The sequence below is a fragment of the Misgurnus anguillicaudatus genome, chromosome 17 (genome assembly GCF_027580225.2).
Source record: "Misgurnus anguillicaudatus chromosome 17, ASM2758022v2, whole genome shotgun sequence".
Classification (NCBI taxonomy): Eukaryota; Metazoa; Chordata; class Actinopteri; order Cypriniformes; family Cobitidae; genus Misgurnus; species Misgurnus anguillicaudatus.
In genome coordinates, this window is record NC_073353.2 from 27332427 (window position 1) to 27357373 (window position 24947).

The 24947-nt window shown below is 39.0% G+C and overlaps 1 protein-coding gene across 11 annotated transcripts in view; it reads right to left on the reverse strand.

Moving 5' to 3' along the window:
- caska (calcium/calmodulin-dependent serine protein kinase a) overlaps nucleotides 1–24947 on the reverse strand; it is a 197827-nt gene that overhangs the window by 62598 nt on the left and 110282 nt on the right. For all 11 annotated transcript variants that reach the window (XM_055216501.2, XM_055216502.2, XM_055216507.2 and 8 more), the window contains exons 3-5: nucleotides 6484–6589; nucleotides 3673–3750; nucleotides 2951–3023 (exon numbers count right to left, since the gene is read on the reverse strand). In XM_055216501.2, coding sequence (XP_055072476.1) covers nucleotides 2951–3023; nucleotides 3673–3750; nucleotides 6484–6589 — 257 coding nt within the window. The remainder of the gene's footprint in view (nucleotides 1–2950; nucleotides 3024–3672; nucleotides 3751–6483; nucleotides 6590–24947) is intronic.

Sequence of the window (24947 nt, forward strand, 5' to 3'; positions counted from 1 at the left end):
CTGTTATCATATCTCATGGAAATAACAGTGCTATTTGGATATTATGGATTATACTCCCGCCTACTTTTAAAAACAAAGTTTTAACACGTGTTTATTGGAACCTAAAGAGTAATATACAGTGTGTTACGACGCAAATAGTCATCAGATTGTAGGCAATAAGACATTCATGCGAAATCTGATTTAAGACTATGTATCTATATTTCACGGATTATACGCATCTGCAGACAAAAATGGTAATTGGATTTTCATGGATCATTCACACATCTGAAACAGACTTGATTCGATTCGCGATCGTTATGTCAAACACAAAAGGTAAGAAGTCACGTTATATTTTGCATGTTGTCATCTTCTGTCACAAAATACTACATTTACGATGCTAGAGCATCTGTATCTCAATACAGAGACCATACATTGATGCTAATCCCCTAAATTATACCTTTTAAATGTATAGTAATGTGAATAACTGTTTGTAATGTAGACCGTAGCCTATATAGATACTTTTTTGCAGGCTAGATAGTTTGCAGCATAGTTTCGAAAGTTAAAAAAAAAAATTAACAGCTTTATTTTACAATTCTACATGAACTAAGTAATAGTGCTTTGCCAAACTAAGTGTTTTGCCAAACTAACCGAGACCGGGCCTTACCGACCCGGCTTTTCTGACGAGGCTAACGTACCCCCGAGACTCTTGTAACTTTACGGTCCGGACCTCCCGCTAGCTTCTAGCAATTAGCACGCGGTCCACAAGCAGTATACATCCCCCGCCGGGTCTTAATTTCTGTCATTTGCGAAAATAATGCGTTTGAAAATGTTTTATAACGGGACTATGTTAGCATTGTCCAGCGAAAACGAGTGTATTGTTGAGACTGCTACATCACAATTGACTCTGGAATCATTGTGTGTCACGAGTTTCTTCTCCAGGAGTGTACTTATTAGTGATACTTTTTTGCTTGATTTGTCTGTTGGCAACATAAACCGTTAATAATAATATATAAAAATAACACAGTGTGGTCTGTACTGCTTACGATACCACTGAGCACGGGCACATGACTTTAGTAGTGGGGCGTGATCAAAGGGGCAGCAGCTCATAAATATGTAATGACCACCTCAAAACGGCACAATCTGAAATGCACTGAAACAGAGGCTACTAGAGATGGGTAACAATCTTTTCCTACAAGCTATTTCAAGCAAACAACTTTTGAAACATGTTTTATGGAACTCATACACCTATTTAACGTGTGAAAAAGCAGTCATAATATGAGCACTTTATGGAGTGGTATTATTATAATAATAAGATCTCCTTATGACATCATAAGATGAGCCAAATTTCAATTACCTATTTTTTCACATGCTTGGAGAGAATGGTTTACTAAGTTACCGGGTTGTTCTTTTTCACATTTTCTAGGTTGATAGAAGCACTGGGGAACAATCATAGCACTTAAACATGGAAAAGTCAGATTTTCATGCTATGGCCTAACACTAAACTCTGAAAGAAAATTGTTAAGAGTGGTGGGTAATAAGATCTAAGACATCAAAGGCATTTCCGGAAATAATAGTCACCGTCACGGTAAGTTACATCATAACAGGAAATGCAGCTGTGGTGACAAACTAAAAATAATAAAACACTCTATTGCAGCAAAGGTGTGTGTGATGCAGCTGTATACCAAAAAAACCTGAAATATACTGAACTAAAACCTCTAGCTCTCAAAATATTTTTGCGTACCGATAATCTGTAAACTATAAAATCACTAAACGTATATAAAACTGTATTGTATATAAAACTTTCTCAATCGTATCATATGTTTCCACGTTTCAATACATTAGTATCTTTATTATTCACCACAAACTCATTTCTGCTGTGCTAGAAAAAAGAACGGAGATCATTGCAGAGACATACTCTTTCGAGCACAGAGGCTAAATTCTCTAACCAATAGCCTTTGTACCGAATTAACAGCCTGTTCAAAGAATCACAAGACTGTATTTCACAGTGCCTAAATTTAGATTTAGTTTTCACATGTCAAATTCATGTGTCAAATCAAGCCCCTGAAATTTGTATATGCTTGTAACGTTTCATGGATGAAAGATGTCAAAATGGTCATCACATAATAAGTCCTTTGTAATTTATTATTTATCTTAGTTTAATTTGCACAAATTCATCATCAAATGCCTATATTATAGCATCAAAGATGAAAGACTAATAGCATTTATCATTAAAGGGATAGTTCACTCAAAAATGAAAAATACCCCATGATTTACACACCATTAAGTCATCCTCGATGTATATGATTATCATTTATCAAACAAACACAATCTAAGTTATATTAGAAAATGTCTTATAATGGTAGTAAATGGTGCTTCTGATATGAAGCCCAAAAATGTCCATCCATTCTTCACAGAGGTAATCCACACAGGTCCAGATGGTTAACAAAGTCCTTATGAGGGCAACTGATGCAATATTGTAAGAAAAGATCATCATATACAGTGCGGGAAATAAATATTTGACACATCAGCATTTTTATAAGTAAGGGCATTTCTAAGTGGGTATTGACACAAAATTTTCACCAGTTGTAGCCATCAAGCCACATATTGAATTCATACAAAGAATTCAGAACATTTAAGTATACAAGTTGAGTCATAATAAATAAAGTGAATGACACAGGGAATAAGTATTGAACACACAAAGAGAACAAGGTGCAAAATGGCATAGAAAGCCAGGAGATCACCTAAAATCTGTCAGTATTGAGAGAGAAACCCTGCCGCCCATCAGTACTAATTGATATTCAGCTTAGAAATCCCCTTACTGATAAAAATGCTGATATGTCAAATACTTATTTTCCCCGCTGTACATCAAGGATGTATACATCGTGTTCAATTTTCATTTCTGGGTGAACTATCCCTTTAACAGCATCAGACAGCATATATTTTTCCAAACAAATCACATTACTGAGCTTACCTTCACATCTCGATGAATGATGTTGTTGTCATGGCAGTACCGTAAGGCCTCTAGGATCTGTCTCATATAGTGACTAAAGAAAAAGCAGAGATAAAGAGATGTTGACTTGACTTTTCTGCTCCTGAATGGAATGGAAAAGGTTATTCAATTTCTTCCTCCAGACATTGTTAGATTCGCAGGTAGGAGTCATTCAGAAACACAGCACCGACAAAAAAGGTACTTGTGAAGGGATTCAATAAAAATGGCATCACTCACTGTCATCCTTATATCACAACAGAATACCAAATAGAAGAACAGACAGGAAACACTCGCTCTCTCAGTAAGCACGAGTTATATTACACTTCCATTAGATGTGACAGGAGACCTTATTATAGTATGTACGAATCCCAAAATGTAGAGGCGGTAAACTGATTGTAGTCGGTCAGCAAACATTTATGTTAGACATTTATAGGCCAAAATTTCCACAGCCAATATCAACTTCATTACTGTGTATATAAATGGCCGAAAATGAAAATTACCCCATGACCTCAACGGATCTTACGCATCGTTCGGTATGCATAATGCGCATTGGCCTCTAATGGAAGCTAGTTATTTTCGATTGTGAACTTTTAAATATGGATATTTCTCTTACAAAATTGCATCAATTACCTTCAGAATGCCTCTCGGATGGGGTAATTTTCATTTTTGGGTGAACAATTCCTTTAAGCAATGCAAGAGTTTACCTGGCTACTGCTTCACTGTAAACAAACCCAGCATCTGCTCTCTTCACGATCTCAAAGCAGAGGTCTGCTCCATCCATACTGAAAGACAAAAAAACTCGTTAGCCAAATTACATACTTGCATAACGTTCATAAATTGAAAAGCTTGATTTTCTATGGTGTCAAACTAGGGCCATACATTAGAGATCTGCTGCACAGATCTGAAAGACCCTGCTTTTGTGTCAACTGTGGTCTCTAAAAGGAAACTTACGCTGCGGGAACATTTCCTGAGAAAAGCTCTGAGCTTCAAATAAGAATATGAGCATTTAACATTTAGGTTATTAAAAAGGTTACGCAATTTCCACAAAACTGCTGAGAAACCAACAGACCTTGGTTTCCTCAGGTTAGAAGGATAGCATGATCATGCAAACTCTATTGAGTGTACTGACTTCCCAATATAGTCCACTATCATTATAAGGCAATAAATACAGTAAAAGCCACAAACGTTTGCCAAACTTTCAGTTGTACTGTACAAAGAGGAACCATATAATTTGAAGTACTTTACTACATTTTGGTTACTCAAGTACATGCGTGTCTGTAGACCAGCTACATAAAATTATCCCAGAAGAAACGATAAAAATGGTTTTGTGTACAGTAGGTGCTTTTTTGGGATAGATGAAATAAGAAAAAAACCCAGACACACACTGTAAACTCGAAGAGTACAATTTACTCAAATAAAATGAGTGGACTGTATTCAGTGAAAATGTTTTATTCAACTTAAAAGTTTTATGCGTGTTCAATGATTTCACCATTTTCAGTTCCAAGAACTTCGCTAAATCAAACATTTTATGTATAACTTCCAAACGGAGTCATTTTAATAAAACAGCCTCATTTTAACAAACACTGCAAATAATTACAAACTTTTTGGTGGTTGTGATGAGGTTTTTAACGTTAAATCAACATGGTTGGTTGAGAAGGATTTCCCCTTTTAGCATGCTTTGCATGATATTTTGAGCCAGATTAACTAACAGCTTGCACTACCGCAAACCATCATTTTGGGATTTACTAAATACACGCAGTGGATAATTAGCGCTGAAAAGGTGTGGTCTAGTTATTTTTGCAACTGACCTTATATAGACCCTTTTACAGCCCATGTGATCAAAAAGCCTGCGTGCACATTTTAGCAATGGAAGTGGTGTCGTTCTGCAGTGGTTCTAATGTGTCAGCAGCAAATCAGAAAGTTTATCAAAACGGTTTCCCAGCATCAAAATGTCTGGTTGTTGTGTTTGGTTGCACTAATATAATATACGTATATACACTCACCTAAATAATTACTAGGAACACCTGTTCAATTTCTCATTAATACTGAAATAACCACTCATTACAACCGAGGTATGCAGCAAAGCATTTGTGAAGCCACAACACGCACAACCTTGAGGGGAATGGACTACAACAGCAAAAGACCCCACCGGGTACCACTCATCTCCACTACAAATAGGAAAAAGAGGCTTCAATTTGCACAAGCTCACCAAAATTGGACAGTTGAAGACTGGAAAAATATTGCCTGGTTTGATGAGTCTCGATTTCTGTTGAGACATTCAGATGGTAGAGTCAGAATTAGGTGTAAACAGAATGAGAACATGGATCCATCATTCCTTGTTACCACTGTGCAGGCTGGTGGTGTAATGGTGTGGGGGATGTTTTCTTTGCACACTTTAGGCCCCTTAGTGCCAATCGCGCATAGTTTAAATGCCACGGCCTACCTGAGCATTGTTTCTGACCATGTCCATCCCTTTATGACCACCATGTACCCATCCTCTGATGGCTACTTCCAGCAGGATAATGCACCATGTCACAAAGCTCAAATCATTTGAAATTGGTTTCTTGAACATGACATGAGTTCACTGTACTAAAATGGCCCCCACAGTCACCAGATCTCAACCCAATAGAGCATCTTTGGGATGTGGTGGAACGGGAGCTTTGTGCCCTGGATATGCATCCCACAAATCTCCATCAACTGCAAGATGCTATATGGGCCAACATTTCTAAAGAATGCTTTCAGCATCTTGTTGAATCAATGCCACATAGAATTAAGGCAGTTCTGAAGGCGAAAGGGGGTCAAACATAGTATTAGTATGGTGTTCCTAATAATTCTTTAGGTGAGTGTATGTATCTGGCCACTTTATATTTGGGCATTTTCTAACGTCTTCTATCTACTCCACTATAGTACACGAATCTGGTAGCTGTGTTAAAAAAGTTGATAAACTTTTTAAAATAACTTTCTCTTGTCTGTGTTGCTTCACTGCTGATTCTCGTCATACTTCCGTTGCAAAAATGTGCGTGCATACATTGCAATACATTGTGTAAAAACAGTAAAAGGGTCCAGAAATCGAGACAGTAAATCTGGCTCTTAATGTGGTTTTCATTAAAGTACTTTATGTTGGAGATTTAGAAAAGTTTGCTATTTTTTAGTTTTGTGGTTACCATCATTAAGAAGTAGTGCCTATGCTTAGGATGTGGTCGGATAGGTGTTATATCTTTATCATATAAACAATAACCGTGTAAAGTCAATTGCACCACTAAGCTCAGTTTCTTCACACTTCACACATGCGCATGAGTCACACTGCCTGTTTCTGTGACTTATGAACAAAAATTAAATGGTAACACTACTTAAGGAAAAACAGTAGTCTTAAGTAAAGCATGCATAAATATTAAATACAATGAAATTTAAATTTGATTAATTTAGTAATTTATAAATATTATTTACTTTCTACAAAAGATTTGTGTACTCTGAAGTTCTGTCAGGTTTTACAGTGCTCAGAATGAAGGACTTACAATTCAAAGACCATGTAGAGCATTCCATCCGAACTGTAGGTTTCCAGAAGCTCCACTATGTGTGGATGTTTCAGCATGTGGCAGATGCTTGCTTCCCGTTTCAGATCTACAGGAAAAGAGAGACACTTTTCAGTTTCACACAGGAACCAACTGAGAAACAGAATCGATGCCACACTAAGTGACTGACAATAAAACATGACCATTTTTTTTACGCAATGCATTGTACCAGTGCCTTTATCCAAAGAAGAGTATGCATTTTAGCACAACATGCATTTCCTGATAATACATTTTTAGTTAAATCCTAATTTCAGAAACTTGTTAGCATAATGTACTCATTTTCAACATAAAACAGAAGCACTTATTTTATATGCTAATCCGGAAAAACTATTTCTGCAAAATAGGCTAATTGTGTGTGACTGCAAAGTTACACATCTGTGAGGTGAAAGCACTGCATACTTCCCTATAAGAACCAACACTGCTGGCATTCAAGAATAGCATAGTCATGGGAAAGTGTGAAAAGCAATTGCTTTGTAAATCCATACAAAATTTAAATGCTCAAACCTTTTCTAAGTAAATGCACAGTTCAGTTTCATTTTACTTCAGTGCTTTTCAGAAATGTAAGATAGAAACGATATTGAAATTATACACTTATGGTGTATAATTGTGTTTTGATCTCTATTTAACTGTAACACTTTCACTTCTTTTGAACTTCTCTAAAGGTGCCATAAGCAGCACATGTTATCCGGTCTTATTGTGTAGTGTTGTGGTGTTCTTAATCTACAAGACCACATACTGTATATGGCCTGTCTGTCTAAAACATTTGGCTAATTAAAAAATAATAAACTGTTGATCAAAAAGAGGTTTTTAATCAGAAAAACAGGGTTCCCACACCTTAGTTACAGTAACTTCAAATTCAAGGACTTTTTAAGGACTTTCCAATACCCCTAAATTCAAGGACTAAATGTCGGGACACATTTCAAGTGAAAGCAAGGTAACATTGTATTACCTTTCAAGATACATTCTTACAGTTCCCTTTCTAGGGAACTCGTGCTGCGTCACTGTGGTGACACTTTGGGGACGCCTCCAAGGGTAAGTGCGTCTGAATGTGTATATCAAATTCAACCAATGGTGAGGCTTAACGACAAAGACAGGTTGACGCGGGAGCCAGGAAGTATATCGCTATCTGAAATATTGGCAGAGATAGCGTTACAGGGACGCAGGGAGTATGGCAAAGGAGACACAGCGCCTAGTTCCCTTCTAAGGGAACCACAGTTACATACGTAACTCGAGACATTTTTACGTGTCAAACACAACTATGCAAAAAAGCATTTTGGTATGAATCAACATTCGCATACAGAAGATATAAGCATTTAAAGCGAACAGTTTAGCACGTGTGCTTAAAAAGTCTAGAATTTTAATGATATTATCCTACACCACACAGGAAATAATATGGATTTTTTCCAGAAAACTTCTTGCATGAAATAGATTCAAGCACTTTCAATGACCTGTATGTATATATATTTTCAAAAACTTCCCAGGGCCTTGAATTTTTCCCCCAGACTCACAAACTTTCAAGGACCTGTGGGAACCTTGTAGATAAACACGCCTTCTACAGCATTTTATTGAATGATTCAATACACTGAATAATTCAACAGTAAGTTCCACTATCAAACACTTGGAGGGGCTGTGGAGCTACACTTAAAGCTAAAAATGAATGGAAATACCAAAATGATGTAAGCAGTGTGCTTGAATATAAGACGGTGTCTGTGAATTTTTTTTATGTTATATTCATTCAATATTTTATAGCTATTTAAAATGTCAACTGTGAACTCTGCCTTCGTTTAATACACACAAAACAGGAAATGATTGGAAAGGTAATATCATAAGTGACAAAAGCCAGGAGTCAAATTTGTGTTGCCAAACAAGCAGAACAGCTCCTTGTCATCTCAACACCTGAATGACTCAGAGCAGTACCAATTAGAAAACACTGTATATTGTTTTAAGGGGTTATGTATTCCCAAATCCTCTTATGATGAATGCATTGTACCTCAGCTCTTCTTCGATAAACTCGTCCTATTTATTTTTTCAATCTCACTTACATCATCTCTAAAGAAAAGTCCCGCCTTCCCGACTTGCTTTCAGCAGATGTGACCCAGTTGGCAAGTCACAGCTTTCAAGAGTGGGGAAACACCTTAGACAGCTGCTTACTGTACACCACTGCAGATTACAGTGAGGCTACACAGACCACACACACAGCCTAGATGTGATCCAGTACAGTATGTGAAATTGTCTGATGCTACAAGTACAGTATTTATTTCCAGAACACAAAAACAGGCCCGTGTTTATGGGCTGCCTTATAGTTTGTTGTCATTTAGAGATCCCTGGTTCACTTGTCTTAATGGTTGGGGTAATGATAATGTCTTTAAGAAAGGTTAAACAGAGTTAATGTGGTATAATGCAGAATAAGAGCAGCAGCGGGGAACAGCAGAAATACATCTCAATGTATAAAGCTTAAAAAAGCTTGTAAAAGAAAGTAACAACACTGCCACAAAGGCAGTTACATGAACCACTAGAGGGGCATATTTGTACTCCACTACTTGCAGAAATAGCTACGATCCAGACATATAACAACAACACTGGTATCAGTATTACAAAACAGGGTGTCCACCGTTTAGATGTTCCCAGGCGTCTCTTTTATCATAAACGGTTTTGACGCGTGTGCAGCAGGCACTTATTTTGACAAAACACGTGATGCACACACAGGATCTCTCGACACGCAGGACACATATTTTGGAAAAGGGAACCACACGTGACAATCCGAAGACTTATTTGAATTAGCGCCTCCTCGGATGAGCAGTCACGAGCCGCCACTGTCTTTGAGGTACCAATACGTACCTCTGAGGTGTGAAAAAATGGAACTTTCTAGGTGCAAAACTGTACTTTTTGTGATCCCCAGCATTTACTAGGGTGCATACAATATTTTGTAAGGCCAAATGGCCTCTCGCTGCATTTAAAGGGGACATTTCACAAGATTTTTCAAGATGTAAAATAAATCTTCTGTGTCCACAGAGTACATATGTGAATTTCCAGCTCAAAATACCAGATAATTTATTTTAGCACGTTAAAATTGCCATTTTGTAGTTGAGAGCAACAACGTGCCGTCTTTGCAAGTGTCTTTTAAATGCAAATGAGCTGATCTCTGCACTAAATGGCTGTGTCGTGGTTGGATAGTGCAGATTAAGGGGCGGTATTATCCCCTTCTGACATCACAAGGATAGCCAAATTCCAATGAACAATTTTTTTTACATGCTGGCAGAGAATGGTTTACCAAAACTAAGTTACTGGGTTGATCTTTTTCACATTTTCTAGGTTGATAGAAGCACTGGGGACCAAATTATAGCACTTAGGGCCGATTCACACCGGCTGCGTGGCGTGTGCGACTCAGCTGCGTGGCGTGTCCATTTTATTTAGGCTTCCATGTTAGCAGGTTTGATAGTTCACACCGCCTGCATGACACGCACGCATGCTAGGAATAGGACCGAATTTGTTAGTTTTCCATAACATACCTGCAAACTCAGAAGGGCTGAAAAAGGTGACACATTGTATACGTGTGATTCACAAAACAAACGCACGCACAGAAAACACGCGTACCCATTTCTTTCAGATGTGAAATCAATAAATCGCAAATTATCTTGAACTAGTATGCATCTGAACAGTTACAGATTTCCGCCTTTAAACGATGCCTAATTAATGCCATTGACATATAAAAGAGCTCATGTCAATGTTTAAACCCTTTATGAGCAGCAAGCAATAGGACAAGCGCCGCAAAAGTGCCTCAAAACTAACCTCAAAACTAACGTCAGTGTCCATTAAAGTATCGCCACAGAATTTATCCTCCTTAAATGGACTCTGGTGGATAGCGGTAGCGTGAAAAGTTTAATCCGCGGGGAAAGCTAATGCAGCCAAGGCCTTTTTAGAGAAGCTGCTGGCAACGCAAAGACCCGCCCTTCACGTAACCCCATTTGTTCACCTCCCATCCATTGACCAATCGGCTATCCTAACCGTAACCACACTGTGATGACCTCACGTGATGACCAAAGAGCTTTTATTGTTTTTGTGAAGCAGACCGCAGTAGGTTTTTGAAACTCCCGTTTATGGGAAGTTCAGACCCCCCCCCCCAAAAAAAACCCAAAAATTCTTCGGATCTACATGATTCACGTGGATGACCTTTTTAATTTCAAAACGGCGATGCCATAAGGAGCAACTGAATTTCTAAAGGGACAAAATGTTAAGTAGCAGTCAAATTGCCCATCCCTGTTGCTTGTTACAAATAAAGTCTCTTGTGTAATTTATGTACTTATCAATGCTTATATTTTATTTAAAGTAAATTACCACACATTGCAAATCACATGTGTGATTTTAAGTTATGGTCCCAAATGTCTCTTTAAGAGCATTTTACAGGGACAAAATAAGTACCAAAATAAAGGTATACAGTGTACATAAATGAGATGTCGTCATTTGATGAATATACACTGAAAAAAATAAAGGCTGGATTTACTTAAAAATATAGTGCATTATTGACAGACAATATTAAAGGACAAATATGGTATTTTACACTTAAAGCCCCGTTTTCAGATTGTTTATGATGAAATAGAATGGTTTTGACTGAAATTTGGACATATCCAAAGTCCTTGATTATTACGCCAAAATGAGAGTATATATCTGCCTAGAAAATCACAACTTTAAATTTTCCGTCGGTCTTAGTACACGATGTAACTACAGAAGAGTCAAGTTTTAAATAGGAAAAATATCCAAACTCTTTAATTTGAGATCTTGATTTTTTTTTATTAATCTTGCAGCCCTATTACCAAGTTTTACTTATATTCTTAATTATTTGGGCTCTAACATCTGCTAAGATGAGTCATATTTATCTTTCATAAACTGATTTCTATATTAATGCACCAATTAACTGAATGATCTTTGATTCTTATATTGGTTGTACATCACACAACTATAATTAGACTACCGATCTGATGTGCATCTGTTGATCATGGTAACTTAGATGTAACTGAAATGTCTAAGGAGAAAAGCTTGACAATCAGAGGATGAGAAGAGAGACGGCTTGGCTTGGATATTTGGCTAACATTCCCACATTTCCCTAACATTCCCACACAGTCTGGACACTCACTATCTACATCCAGCTTCCTCTTATGTATCCTCCCTCAGGACATTCCCATGAGTATCAGTGCCTAAAAGTGGCCAAATCTTAGTGATTTTATGGGTTTTATGTTGAGGGTGCAGTCATTTCAGATAAAACAAGTTGGGTTGTTGCAGAAGGAAGAACAGAAGGGCTAAGCTGACGGCAGGTGTCCAACACCCGAATGATCCCTTTCATGCCTACTGACAGATAACAAAACCACATACACTGCTGACCTTTTGCTGTCTGCCAAGACTCTTGCCGGCTCTTTATTTTCCACTGTGCCCTATGTGTTTGTTTAGTTCGGGCTGAGCAGTACATCATGATGAACCCGTGGCCTGGCAGTTAGCGTAAGGATGGTGAACAATGCAGTTATGTGACATCAAGTTACTCTAACTCTCATTTCTAAATTTGGAACTCTCATTTTACAGTAATGCATGCAATGCTTCATCTGACGTTTGAAAAAAAAAATAGTATAACACCTCTAGTTTGGCATATTAACACAACTGGACTTGTTATATAAATTACTGAGCTTCTAATCTTTAGACACAGGCCCATCCATATTTATTTCAGAATTTCTGTGCTTCAGCAGATATTGTTCATTGCTATTCTGGGCATATCCCAATTCCATCAGGGCACATTATCAATATGAACGTTTTGCAGAACACTTTTCTCTTTTAACTGCTTTAACATTTAATGTCCTCCCACTGCAATATAGCACATATGAGACACAGAGGCACTAAAGAGAATATGGAAACAATCAGTCAACCTGACGCTGTAAATAAACAGGACTGAGATGAACACGGCAGAGCCATGAAAGAAGAAGTGAATGTGAATATCACTGCATGAATACAAGCATCCACATCAATGGATAGACGATTACAGTATTAGTTAGTAGAAAATTACCTGGCGAAGAATAAGTTAAGTTATTCACACTGAAATGCTCTCACAATTGCTAATTTACAATTGAATGAACAATAGGAATCATGAGGCCTCTAAAAAGACAACATGTATGCATATCTCTCTATCAGGTGCAGAGATTAGGGGAACAGAGAGAATTACAGAAAATCATTTGCTGGAGAACATATAAGCACGGGGCTTTATGTCCCGAGATGCATTTTATGGCTTCACAATGTCTTTCTGGGAGCCATAAAAACGACATTAAAACCTCTTAAGGTGGACAGAGCTCTTGAACTTAAAACTAATTACACACACACACACACGCACACACACGCACACACACGCACACACACACACACACACACACACACACACACACACACACACACACACACACACACACACACACACACGCACTCAAGCAGGTACAAACAATGATTAATGAAAAGTCGCTGTTTGCTCAGGCTGGCAAACACCCTCCCTCACTGGAGTTTTTGTTATAAATGGCAGCACTGTACTATATAAAAGACCCAAAGTAAGACAATGTGTATACAGCCGTCTTTTTTAAAAGCCACCTTGAATTACATCAAATGACCTAAAACTTTGACAATGCAGAAACACAAATAGTAGTACCTATAAAAACATGAAGTTTTTGATGGTTCTGTGTTCATGTCGACAAAGTTAATTGTCTGCAGCATTACTGTGGCTTCACACCAGAAAAGAGTTCAACGATTTGCGCGATTACATACAAAGATTACATACAAAGTCAATGCAAAGACGTGATCAGACGCGTCCTGGCGTGGGCCGATGCGAATGACGCGATATGGGCGATGCAAATGACGCAATATGGGCGGCGTGTTTGCAGCAAAAACACACGCTATTCACCTTAAACGCGTCTTCGCCCAAGTTAAAAAGTAGTAATCTAGAGCAAGTAACGCGATGTCCCGCGTTTGGTGTGTACATAGCATTAATGATGCATTAAAATGAAATTCTAGTCATTCAGGAGACTCCGCTTGCTTCCTGTAATCACGTCACTACTACAACAAGATCCTGATTGGTTAACGCAGGGCGGAAATGCATCAAAGTTCAGATTTTTTAACTCGCGCGTTTTAGGGCTGTCAAAATTGCTCAAAAATTACGTTCGAATAATCTCCCTAAAAACCCACGAATATTCGAACTATTCGAATATCTGGTTGCCCATTTTTTCAACGACATTAACGACGTTTAACGACGCATTAGGTCAATAACAGGACAAATTAATATAAAGAGACATAACTACTTCTATAGGTAGTATATTTAAGTTTAAACATATTTGACAACGTACGTATATTACATACACAAAACAAGTAAATCAAGAGACATCAAAGTGATATGGTACCTTAGTTACATTGCTTGACAAAACTCCCTGAAGCCTGCTCCATCCACGAAACTGATCGGTCTCATGTCCTTACAAATGAACTAAATTAATTTCTCCGTTATGACCTCTTGTTTAGCTGGAGTTCCACACATTGTGGTCTCATACACACTGCAAACTTTCAGGAGCGACAACTGCATTTAAATGTGAAAATGTGATGATTGACACGGAGATAACCATAGCAACGGTCTGCCGTCTCACGTGCTTATCACTCACACCTTTGATGAAAATAATTTAACAGCAATATGTTTTGCAATAAACCTCCGTCATGTCATTGGGTATTATACGCATTTGTGAGGCTGCGCGCGCTCTTGCAGTGTTGCCAGGTCCTCGTCTTTTTTGTACTCACATACCATTTTAGCGCTTAACCGTTTATGGCTTTTGGCTCATGTAGCGATCAAGTTTTTGGTGTTGTTAAAATGTGAAGGTGCCAGTCCCAATATTTTGATCTTTGAGGTAAAGCGTTTGGATTTATTTCGGTTTATTATTGGATTTTTCTTGTTCGCTGTTTTTTTAGTGCAAGATCTGGCAACACTGAGCAGCAAACGCTTGTGCCTCTGTCATTCTCTGTATCGCGCATACAGAAGACTTTTCCCCCTTCTAATAATTTATTTCTTCAGAAGAGAGACCTGTCATGTCCATGATGCACGTTTAAACACTTGATTAACTACTAGTTGTTCAGTTCAGTTATGTAGGCTACACACTATGCAACGTTTCTGTAAACGCGGTAGTCACAGCAGTTTGCGGGAGTTAATGCGGTTGTAGAATGCGATTGTCAGTCCCGTAAATTACTGAAGTGTGTGTGTACAGAACAGGATTAAGCATTAAAAGTTGAAGTGACAAGCGAATTGGGTGCACATTTTCGAGATGTGACATCATGTTGCTTATGGTTAAATGGTATGCTAACAACTTATCTCGCGGCTCAACAATTTTACCTTCTACCGACCAAAATCCAAAGTTCTTCCAGACATGGCTTTTTAGATTTTGGGGTGTTAAAATCACTTTCTCTGCCGCGGCCGACTTTCTGCCATCTTCCATGCAAGACGCGTCAACTTTTAACAGTGACAGACAGTGTGACTACTGTGACCTGTCCCTGAACCAGGCGCACTAGTGCGCCTCTCACAAAGCAGACAGCCACGCCTCTACTCTCGCGGGCTTTAAAAAAAAAATAATTTATTCGAATTTTAATTTTCATATTCGAAATTAGTTTTTTTTAACTATTTGAATATATATTCGAATTTAGAATATTCGTTGACAGCCCTAGCGCGTTTCTCGCGCCAATGCTCAATTCGCGCGAAACACGCCTTCCGCGCCGCAGGATGCCTAATCGTGCATTGACTTAACATGTAAATCACTCCCGCTTGCCGCCTCTACTGCATCTGGTTTGAACCCTGCATAAGCCTGACTGAGCCTGAGTATAGTGTGTGTTTTTACCTTTACGCAAACATATGTGGAGGGTCGAACCACAGAATTGAAAAGCAAAGTTTATTTGACTAGTAACCGTGGGTTAACACCAGCCGCCTTTGAGGTGTCAAAATTGCATCTAGTTTGCCGCTTAAACATTTTGAATTTACTCGCTTCAATCGCGCGTGAAAGCCGCGCATGATATTCTAGTCATCGAGACATTCATGCAGAAATTTGCGTCATGGGAGGGCCTTCCATAGGCTTCTGTGACTCCGCTCCCTTCCTGTAATCACGTCACTACTAGAGCAAGCTTCTGATTGGTTAACGCGGCACGTTTTTCCGCCAAAGTTCAAATTATTCAACTCGCGCGTTTACCACGGCAACGCTCGATTTGCGCCATTCACGCAAACTAGACGCGAATGGCACTAGCTAAACGCCTCATTCGCGCCGCAAGACCTCCAGATGTGCGTCAACGCGTCTTCACATTGACTTAACATTGAAATCACTCGCACTTGATGCCACGGTAGAGGCTGGTGTGAATGCAGCATAAGTGTACAGACGCTCGACGCATGCGCATTGTGACAAAATGCAATGCATCTCCTACATACTACATTTTCCTATATATGCATGCATGACCTATGCATACCAAGTACGTGCGGTTACAAAAATCTAGCAATGCACGTCCAGGGGACCCTAACATATTTTATCAAAAAGGGACTGTACCTCTAGTTTATCTCACAATTTAATGTAAACCTGACATTAAACTTGGAAACCACTAGGGCCGGGTGATTTAATGATATATTTATGTTTTTGAAGAAATTCTTCATCATTTCAATGTCATATAAATCATATATATGCCCTTAATCAAGAAGCTAATTTGGTAACATCAACATCATAATAATTATATATTTGTAGCAAAACTTATGGGTGGGAGAAAAATATGAATATTCTGTCACCATTTATCAATATCAGTTACACTTTTCTCCAAAATATTCAAAGATATTGATTTGCTTACTACTGGGGTCTGTAATGGGGCAAAATGTACTATTGTATTTAGGACAAATTTGACCAAAATCTAAATTCAGAACAAGCGCAGAATATAAGGCAGAGCACTGGAGTCAAACGCAGGTGATAAAGTAGAAAAAAAGTAAATAAAACATCACAATACTGTATGTTTACTGTACTTTATACACACACACACACACACACACACACACACACACACACACACACACACACACACACACACACACACACACACACACACTTAACTAGGCACTAAATATACACACTACACACCAAACTAAATATTTGCAATAATATCAATACTGAGCATCCATGTGTACAGCCCAACTACTACTTTACAAAGTTAAGTACTCCTCGAGCATATTTTTCAGCTTAAAATCAAAGAGACTAAGTCGAAATGCAGACAACACTGCACACATCGGAGGAATGCTAATGTGAGACAGAAGTCAAGAGAGGAGAGCTGGAGACATTTAAAGTTAGCAGTGGTCTGAGCTACACATGCTGTGCAGTTAAGACCACCTTCAGAGAGGTTACATAGGAGGGCTTGGCATGCATTGACAGCTAGCAGGGTGGGAAGTATGGTGTGTTAAATATATGTGTTAAAACGTCAGACAGGTCTTTCATCATAAAAAGTGTGTCTCAGAAAAGACATGTGGATGTCAAGCAACCCCTAACAGTTTGTTTTCATGGGATTTCATGCATTCTGACTTATGGACACTGTTAAAGAAATGGATTCTTATGCTAAACATGGGCAAAGTTTCAGAAACTGTGCTGTAACTTTCATTAAAAAACATTACAGCAAACAAGCCTTTATTCAGTTTATACAGAGGATTTGCTTATAAAATGTGTGATCAATTCACAATTGCAATTTCAGCCTGTATACACAAGCATCGGTTTTTGCAGAGATAAACAGAAAACAAAAGCATAATGCAGTCATGCACTTGGAAATCTCAATACTAACTGCAACAAACAAGACTCAAAACTTTTTCCAAACATTTGATCCCACAAGACTTGCCAGATTTTGACAAGTTCAGTGAAGTTTAAACTGAAGAGTTTGTTATATCAACACAGGAATTGTTTTTCTGGTACATTATGCTTGCTAAATAAACCTACGCATCCTGACTACTAAAAATGTGTAAAGTGAGCCTATTAGATGAAAACTGACTATTTTAGCCAGCTTTTGACATTTCTGGTTAATAAGCATATAAACTGGGACCGACCCTAATTACAAGGTCAAATTCATACTGAGCCGAGAATTGGGCATGTGAGATATAACGCTCTCACAGCAGCACTGTTTCTAACTCGACTAAACAGTAATTCATCAAACATTAATGTGTATGCATCAGAGACCCATGCAACTGGACAGATCAACCTGCACACCATCACAGTCTAAACCGACAGTAAAACATTTAGAAAATCACTTCTACCCACAGCCCATCAAAGCACATCTGCATCATATTAACAACTTATTGTAAACACTTAAATAACCGGGTACATAAAATGTCTGTGCATCATCATCATCATTTCTCTTCTACTATACGCCGCCACCATTTTGGGTCGGACGAATCGACACATATTTTGCGTCTACATATTTTTTGCGTCGACGTCATCGATGACCCAGCCCTAGTTCAGTGCTTTTCTATTTTTATTAGCTTCAATAATTTTATGGACTTTTGGGGACCCCTGCATTACACAAAATCTGCCAAACTTCCATATTTCAACATAAAAAGATGTCACTAACCATACAGCCGTGGCAACACCTTACACAAAAGCGCTACCTCTTTGAGCTGTGTGACTTACCACAACAACATGATTTCCTAACGTCTAAACACAGGAGGAATCACATACTCTTAACACAGTCACACTTTTATAAAAGGCAACCGTACAGAGAAAGCGCTACAGTCTGTGCATGATTTAGAAGTGCTGATGGATTGCAGGGACTTGAGAGTGTGTTTCCCTGCATAGCTGCACATCCACACACACACACACACATACACACCCCGCCTTTAACAAATGCAGCTGCTGAGACACATTCACATGCACTTGTCATGATCTCTCAAGACACTAGTGAGAGTCATGGTGTAGAAGCAGACAGCAGCAGGCTGGAGGTGTTGAGCTGGGAGACAGAAACCTCTAATGCTGACATACTGTACTGTCGGAGCATACAAGATATGTTTTACATTAAAGGGACTGTAAGTAGGATTTTAAGTGTTTTATTAATCAAAATCAATGTCTTTATTCATAAATAGGTCCTTGTTGGTGTCAAATGACCTCTATCAATGATCTACCTTTTCTTTGTAAGCTTAGAATTTCTTCTCTTTATGTACATTGAACAGGTAAGTCCAAGGAGGCATCCATATCGTTCCACCGTATTGATAAAATATAAAAGCAGAGAGGGACAAAAAGCACCTACCAACGCGTTTCCACAACGCGTTTTCATTCAGAACAAAGTAGGAGGGTAAATCCTACTTATTGCCCCTTTAACAAAGTTTTATGCTCACATAGTCCACACTGTGACCTTACCCTGGGCATTGCAATTCTAACACGCACACAAGTCCACAAACCTTCTTAGTAATATTTTGAATAATGTAGGAAGCGATTTAAAACCTTGGATTAAGACCAATGAATTCTGCATTCTGCCTTGTTAACCTTTTTAATGCAAGAATGCTGATGACTTGAATCTGTAGTATAAGCATGTACTAATCTAAAACCCCATTCACACAGACCTCTGGTCCCAGAAAATACACGTAAAATTGCCAGACAAGCATCTGTGTGAACACAAACTCGTCCTGTTAATCTTCTGGGATCGTTGCCGGAAAGAGGACCTAGTCAGATACACGGATAACCCTCTGTGTGAACAAGAAGCCGCAAGAATCCCGTAATGGGCGTGTCGTAGTGAGGACGCGCGTCATCACAACACAAGTTATGGTTCAGCTCCTTACAACGAGAGATAACATGCATATAAACATTCACCACGAGAAATGTTGCAAACTAGATTGACGCAGTTATCGGGAAATGATAAATGAGACGCATAAACAATGACGCGCGTGCTGTAGTGAGGATGCGCGTGTCATGGCATCATGAAGTTGGTTCAACTCTTTAAAATTTGGGAATTAACAACATTCACAATGAGAAATGTCAGCAAACTGGACTGAAGCAGAATCAGGTAAGTTAGCTCGTCATTTACTGCGTTGAAACAGAGATCATTCAGCAGCATAAAAGAATATCGCGTCACGTGCTCATTTGAGCTATAATAAAGGAAAATACCCGCGCGTCATCCCAACAAGATATATCGTTCAGCTCCTCAAAATGCGGGTTTTAAATGCATATAAACAATCACGATGAGAAATGTCTTAAAACTGTATTAAAGCAGAGATCAGGGTGCTCGTCAAATATCCACTCAGAAGCTGAAATCATTCACCAGCATAGAACTGTGCGTTCACACGCTCCTTTGTAGTCTTATTATAAACAAAAATGCACGCGAGATGTTTCTGGAGAGAGGAATAATAAATACTTTGCAAACTTTAGACGCTGCATGGAAGAGAGGGCGGGACTTTCAACAGGTCACGTGTCCTTCCGGCACCATCAGATGCCGTGTAATCTTGGCAGTGTGAATGAACAAAAACTCTAACTATTCCGGAAAAATCCAGGATGCCTGTCCCGTGTATTTTACGGAATGTCTGTGTGAAAAGGGCTTAAGTAACAGAGTAAAAAGTTTTACAATTCCTTGTCAGAGTACCAAGCTCTGGGCCAGACAGAGGTGTTGATGATTAACTGCTAATACGAGTCAGCTCTGTGTAGATGACCAGGTAGGACAAGATGGGACAATTGTTGGCTAGGGGAAGAAAAGGTCCCTCAGGACCTACAAAAGGACAAGATTAAATGTGGAAGAGGTCCATTTGTTTTCAGGGCCCTTGGAGAGACACGTGTGCATGAAATTCAAATCAGAAGAAGAAAAAAGAAAAGTAAGTAAAACCTCATTCTCACAGCACTTTGGTCCCAGAAAAATATTTACTAACTTTAAACTCTGTGTATGTTTTGATAATCATTTTGCATCTGATCCTTAACAAAAGTCCTTCACAAAAATGCAATTATTTCATTTTTTTGCAAAATTTTCTCAGCGGAAGATGGCGCCCACACTAAAGCGCAAGGGTCTGAATTCATTTACTTAGTTTTATTTACATATTTGAGTGAACTATGTGGAGAAATGCAGGGAATAGTGAATAAGGGTATAGGGGGCTGATTCAGACAGCCCAAATCTGACAAAAGTTGAGCAATGCAAAAAAAAAGGTTTACGCTAATATTCATGTCTAAAGTAAAAATGGTGTTACGCATGTTTAAGATATAAAGTAATAATATCTAACTGTTGTTTGTGCTCACAACAGCAGGTTTAAATGTATGCACATGTACCCCACACCAGAGACGGTTTCTACATTGCAGCTTATTATTATAACAGTTGCATGTAAAAATATCAGTGATGCATAACATATCATCACTTTGCTTGAGGAAGGCACTTAACCTCAGGTTACTCAAAAGTGAACTGCATGTAGATAAAACTGTCGGCTAGATGACTGCTTCGATACACTCTACAGTTAAAATTTTCAAGCAATTTAACTAGTCATTAAATGACTGAATAGTTTAACAACTCTTTTCTCGTAAAACTATAAGCTTCACTGTACAAGACATTTACAATTCACAAATCTGTAGGAAAGAATCCAGTCAGCTGTTTCCACCTCATTCAAACATCGTGACAGCACACCACAACAACAGCCCAGAGGTGCCTGAATCGACCACTGTCTTGACAAGAACAACGTGCTTTCGGCAGCAAGCAGGAACAGAGTGTCACATTGTATATTCAACTCAAATTTTACATTTTCTGGAAAATGTAAGTAGTGCTTGCCTTTGCAAATCTTGTGTTCAGGTTGGTGTATTGCAGTGGTTCTCAAACCTTTTGGCATGCTTGAGAATAACTGATGTATGGGGTGGTTGTGTGTTCATTGCTTGTTGTTTAAATTATTCATAATTTATTTATGTTATTTAAATTAGATACTTACAATAGTTAAGAACAATCGGTTAAGGAAAAAATTAACTAATAATTAAAACTAGTCTTAGAAGTTTATGCAACCCACCATTGATGACAATGAGAGTGAGCGAAATTTATGTAATAATGTAACATCTTATAAATCAGTGCTGGATATATGAAGGTGTCTAAAATAAAAGCATCCAATTAAAAGTCCTGCCAGCTGAGACGCGTGCACATTTGGCCTGATCTTTGAGGTATAATAGATAGAAAGTCTTCCATCACTCGCTGTTTTTTATCCGGCTCAATTTCTCAATGCTCTTGCAGTTTGGTTGACAGCAAGCTTTTGAAAAGGCTAATTGTCTTCTAACCATCGCAATAATTACAGAGCAAGTGGGGTGGTGACCATCCCACCGCTGACACACATCATGTGTTACATGACTTTGCATCAGCTTCTCCCGAAACAGTGATAGGAAATTCCAGAGCCTCATAGATAGACAGACAAATAAACACAGATTTATTGTTATTTATGCAATGATAGTGTCTATACTTAACCTAGACAATAATAAAAACCTCCATAAAATGATGACAGATTGAAGCATTAACTAAAAGGTACTTAAAGAGCACCAAATTGCTTTCTAATTCACGATTTTACATTCCCTTGGTGTGTAAGTGTGTATTAGTACATGTTAACGATATGCAAAAGGTACATTCCCCAAAGGAAACGATGACGCGAGTTATCATTTCCAAAGTATATCTCTTTTCTTGGACTACAACAAACACATTTCCAACGTATATCTCTTTTCTTGAAGTACAACAAACACGAGGATTGTAGGCAACAGTTTACTTCCTGGGATTGGTGATGTAGACAAGACCAACATTATCATAATTCCTCCCGCTTGGACTCACAGCCTGTAAGTTAACTCCTGTTAGCAACCGAATCTTTTAAACATGGTAAAGAGCGTCACATTTCCTGCTGACGTCAGAGGTATTCAGCCCAATTACAATGTACAGCTAGCCAATCAGGGACAGTTTGTACAAAATATGTGCGTTTCAGGAAGAAAGGGGAATCTGAAGCTACAAAAATGCAAGGTATGGTACAAAATAATGTTTTTTGAACCATAAAACACGCGAACACATTGTATTATAACAAATACACAAAATAATTTTTTTCCAGCATGGTTGCGAGCAACAATCCTTGATATTGCGGCACGTTTTCTTAAAAAAATGTAATGGAATATGCAGGATATTTATGCAATTTATGCAATGAAACACTTAGGTTACTTGCATAACCCCGGTTCCCTGAAATAACGGGAATGAAGCATTGCGTCAGTTGCTGAGCTCATTATTATTTGACTGAAGCACGCAGCCGAATAACACTCGCTGCGTAGACATTTGTAGCATGGCCAGCGACGCAATGCTTCGTTCCCGTTATTTCAGGGAACCGGGATTACGCGAGTAACCTAAGCGTTCCCTTTCAATACGGTTCACTTCGCATTGCGTCAGTTGCTGACGCTATGGGGGAACGTAATCCCATCCCAGTCTGAGAGGTGACTTTAGTAGCGCAGAGGGCCAAGTCAGTCGCGCTGCGCAGGTCTTTAAAGGTTGACGGGTCCGGGCCTGCCTCGTTTATTTCACAGAGGAGTTTTGCCTGGTATACTTGCAGCACCGCCATCGTGTGGAGAGCAGATGCAGCGTGGCCATCGGCGGCGTAAGATTTTGACGCGAGTTGATGTCAGACGGCAGGGCTTTGACGGATGGTTCATCTTCGCCCTCCATCCGCCGGCTGAAGACGGGCAGAGGTGGACGGCGACAGATTCCTCGAGCGGCGACAGCTTAGTATAGACGTGCGAGACGTTCATGGGAGATGGCGCTTTGAGCTCGGGTTGAGTGGGGAGCACGCCAGGATTTGGTGAGCTCCTGGTGAACTTCCGGAAAGAACGGCGCCTGCCGTTGGCAGGATGATTGACGGCACCTGGGCTGCAGAAACCACTCATCCACGCTAGAGCCCTGCAAGCCCGTCGGGACCCGACGGGGCCCGACAGGCTAAGCCCATTTGGGCCGGGCTCTGCCCGTTTTTTTTTTTACAGACCAGCTCGGGTCGGGCTCGGGCTTATTTTAACGTCTCTCCTCATTGTGTGTGTGTTTGCGTGTGTAGCAGAGACAGCGAGCATCTGAGGCTTACATTAATGGGTTTATCCTTTAAACGTTACTTTTGCTACGTTTACTATTTTCATTTACACACCACCGTTTTCGACCCTCATAAACAGATTCGTTCGCAAAAGCTGCAGACCTTGTTTTAGTTTGAGAACTCAAGACGTTGCGCTGCAGTGTAAATGAACGTAGATGGAGTCTTATGTAAACGAACAGCTCATGTTAATGTGACAGGCGCTGTCAGTGACAGCGCATCATTTTCAAAGTAAAAATTATTTTTATTCAGGTAAATGGAGGTTTGCAACGGAGGTTTTGCCAAAAATAGTAAACATCTATACCAACCAGCTATTATAAACGCTATATCAGATTGTTTTAACATGTATCCTTATAGATAATGTCTGTTTTATATTTATGTTTGAGTATTGTTAGGTTTGAATATTGTTGTAACGTTGTTGTTGTTTTATTTAAATTTATTTAGCTTATTACGAAAGATAGACCGTAATTTTAAACGCCATACGCGTTGTAAAGATTAATTTGAAGGGAGAATTGTAATGGTTGAGACATTATTTTCGAGTTTAATTTAAGTTTTTCTTGCTACTTTAAAATGTATTTCGTTTCATATAATTTGTCTCTTAATTTTAATCGATGTTTTGTTGATAAGTTTTGTGAATATAAATGAATAAACACAAAAAATCAACGTCATATTAATATTTAATGCTCGTTTAGCCGATTGCGCTTTTTGCTATAGCGGAGGACGTGCACGGACCTGCACACTTTTAAAAATTAACGTCATACTAATTTTTATTTATTAATTGCACACTGAACAGCGACAGGTAAGGGAAGATAAGTTATTTAGTGTTTTTCTGAAGAATACAGTCAGTTCGTACAAAAATGTTCAAATGGACTATAAGATCATAAATATGAACTGTGAACAATGAACTATTAACTCCCTACATTAAAGCAATAAGCATTTCTAATCTGTAGGCTAAAGCTATACTTCACCTCTTATTACGCATCCGAGAGAGAGAGAGTGCGCATCAAAGAGCGCGCGCGTCAGATAGAGCTTAAAAGTGATTGATATTGGTCTCGGGTCAGGTCGGGTTCGGGCTGAAAAAATTGCAGGCATTGTCGGGCTAGGGTCGGGTAGGGCTTGAACACTTCGGGCCAGGGCCGGGTTAGGGCTGGAATTTTTGGCCCGTGCAGGGCTCTAATCCACGCGAGTCGGTTGGTTCTTCAGCGGCGGCGGCGTGGGTGTCGTCATCCGAAGCCGCCCAATCCTCTAACATCTCAGAGGATGACATCATCTCTACTGTGTCACCGGACCCAAAGGAAACCATGCCGCTAGCACT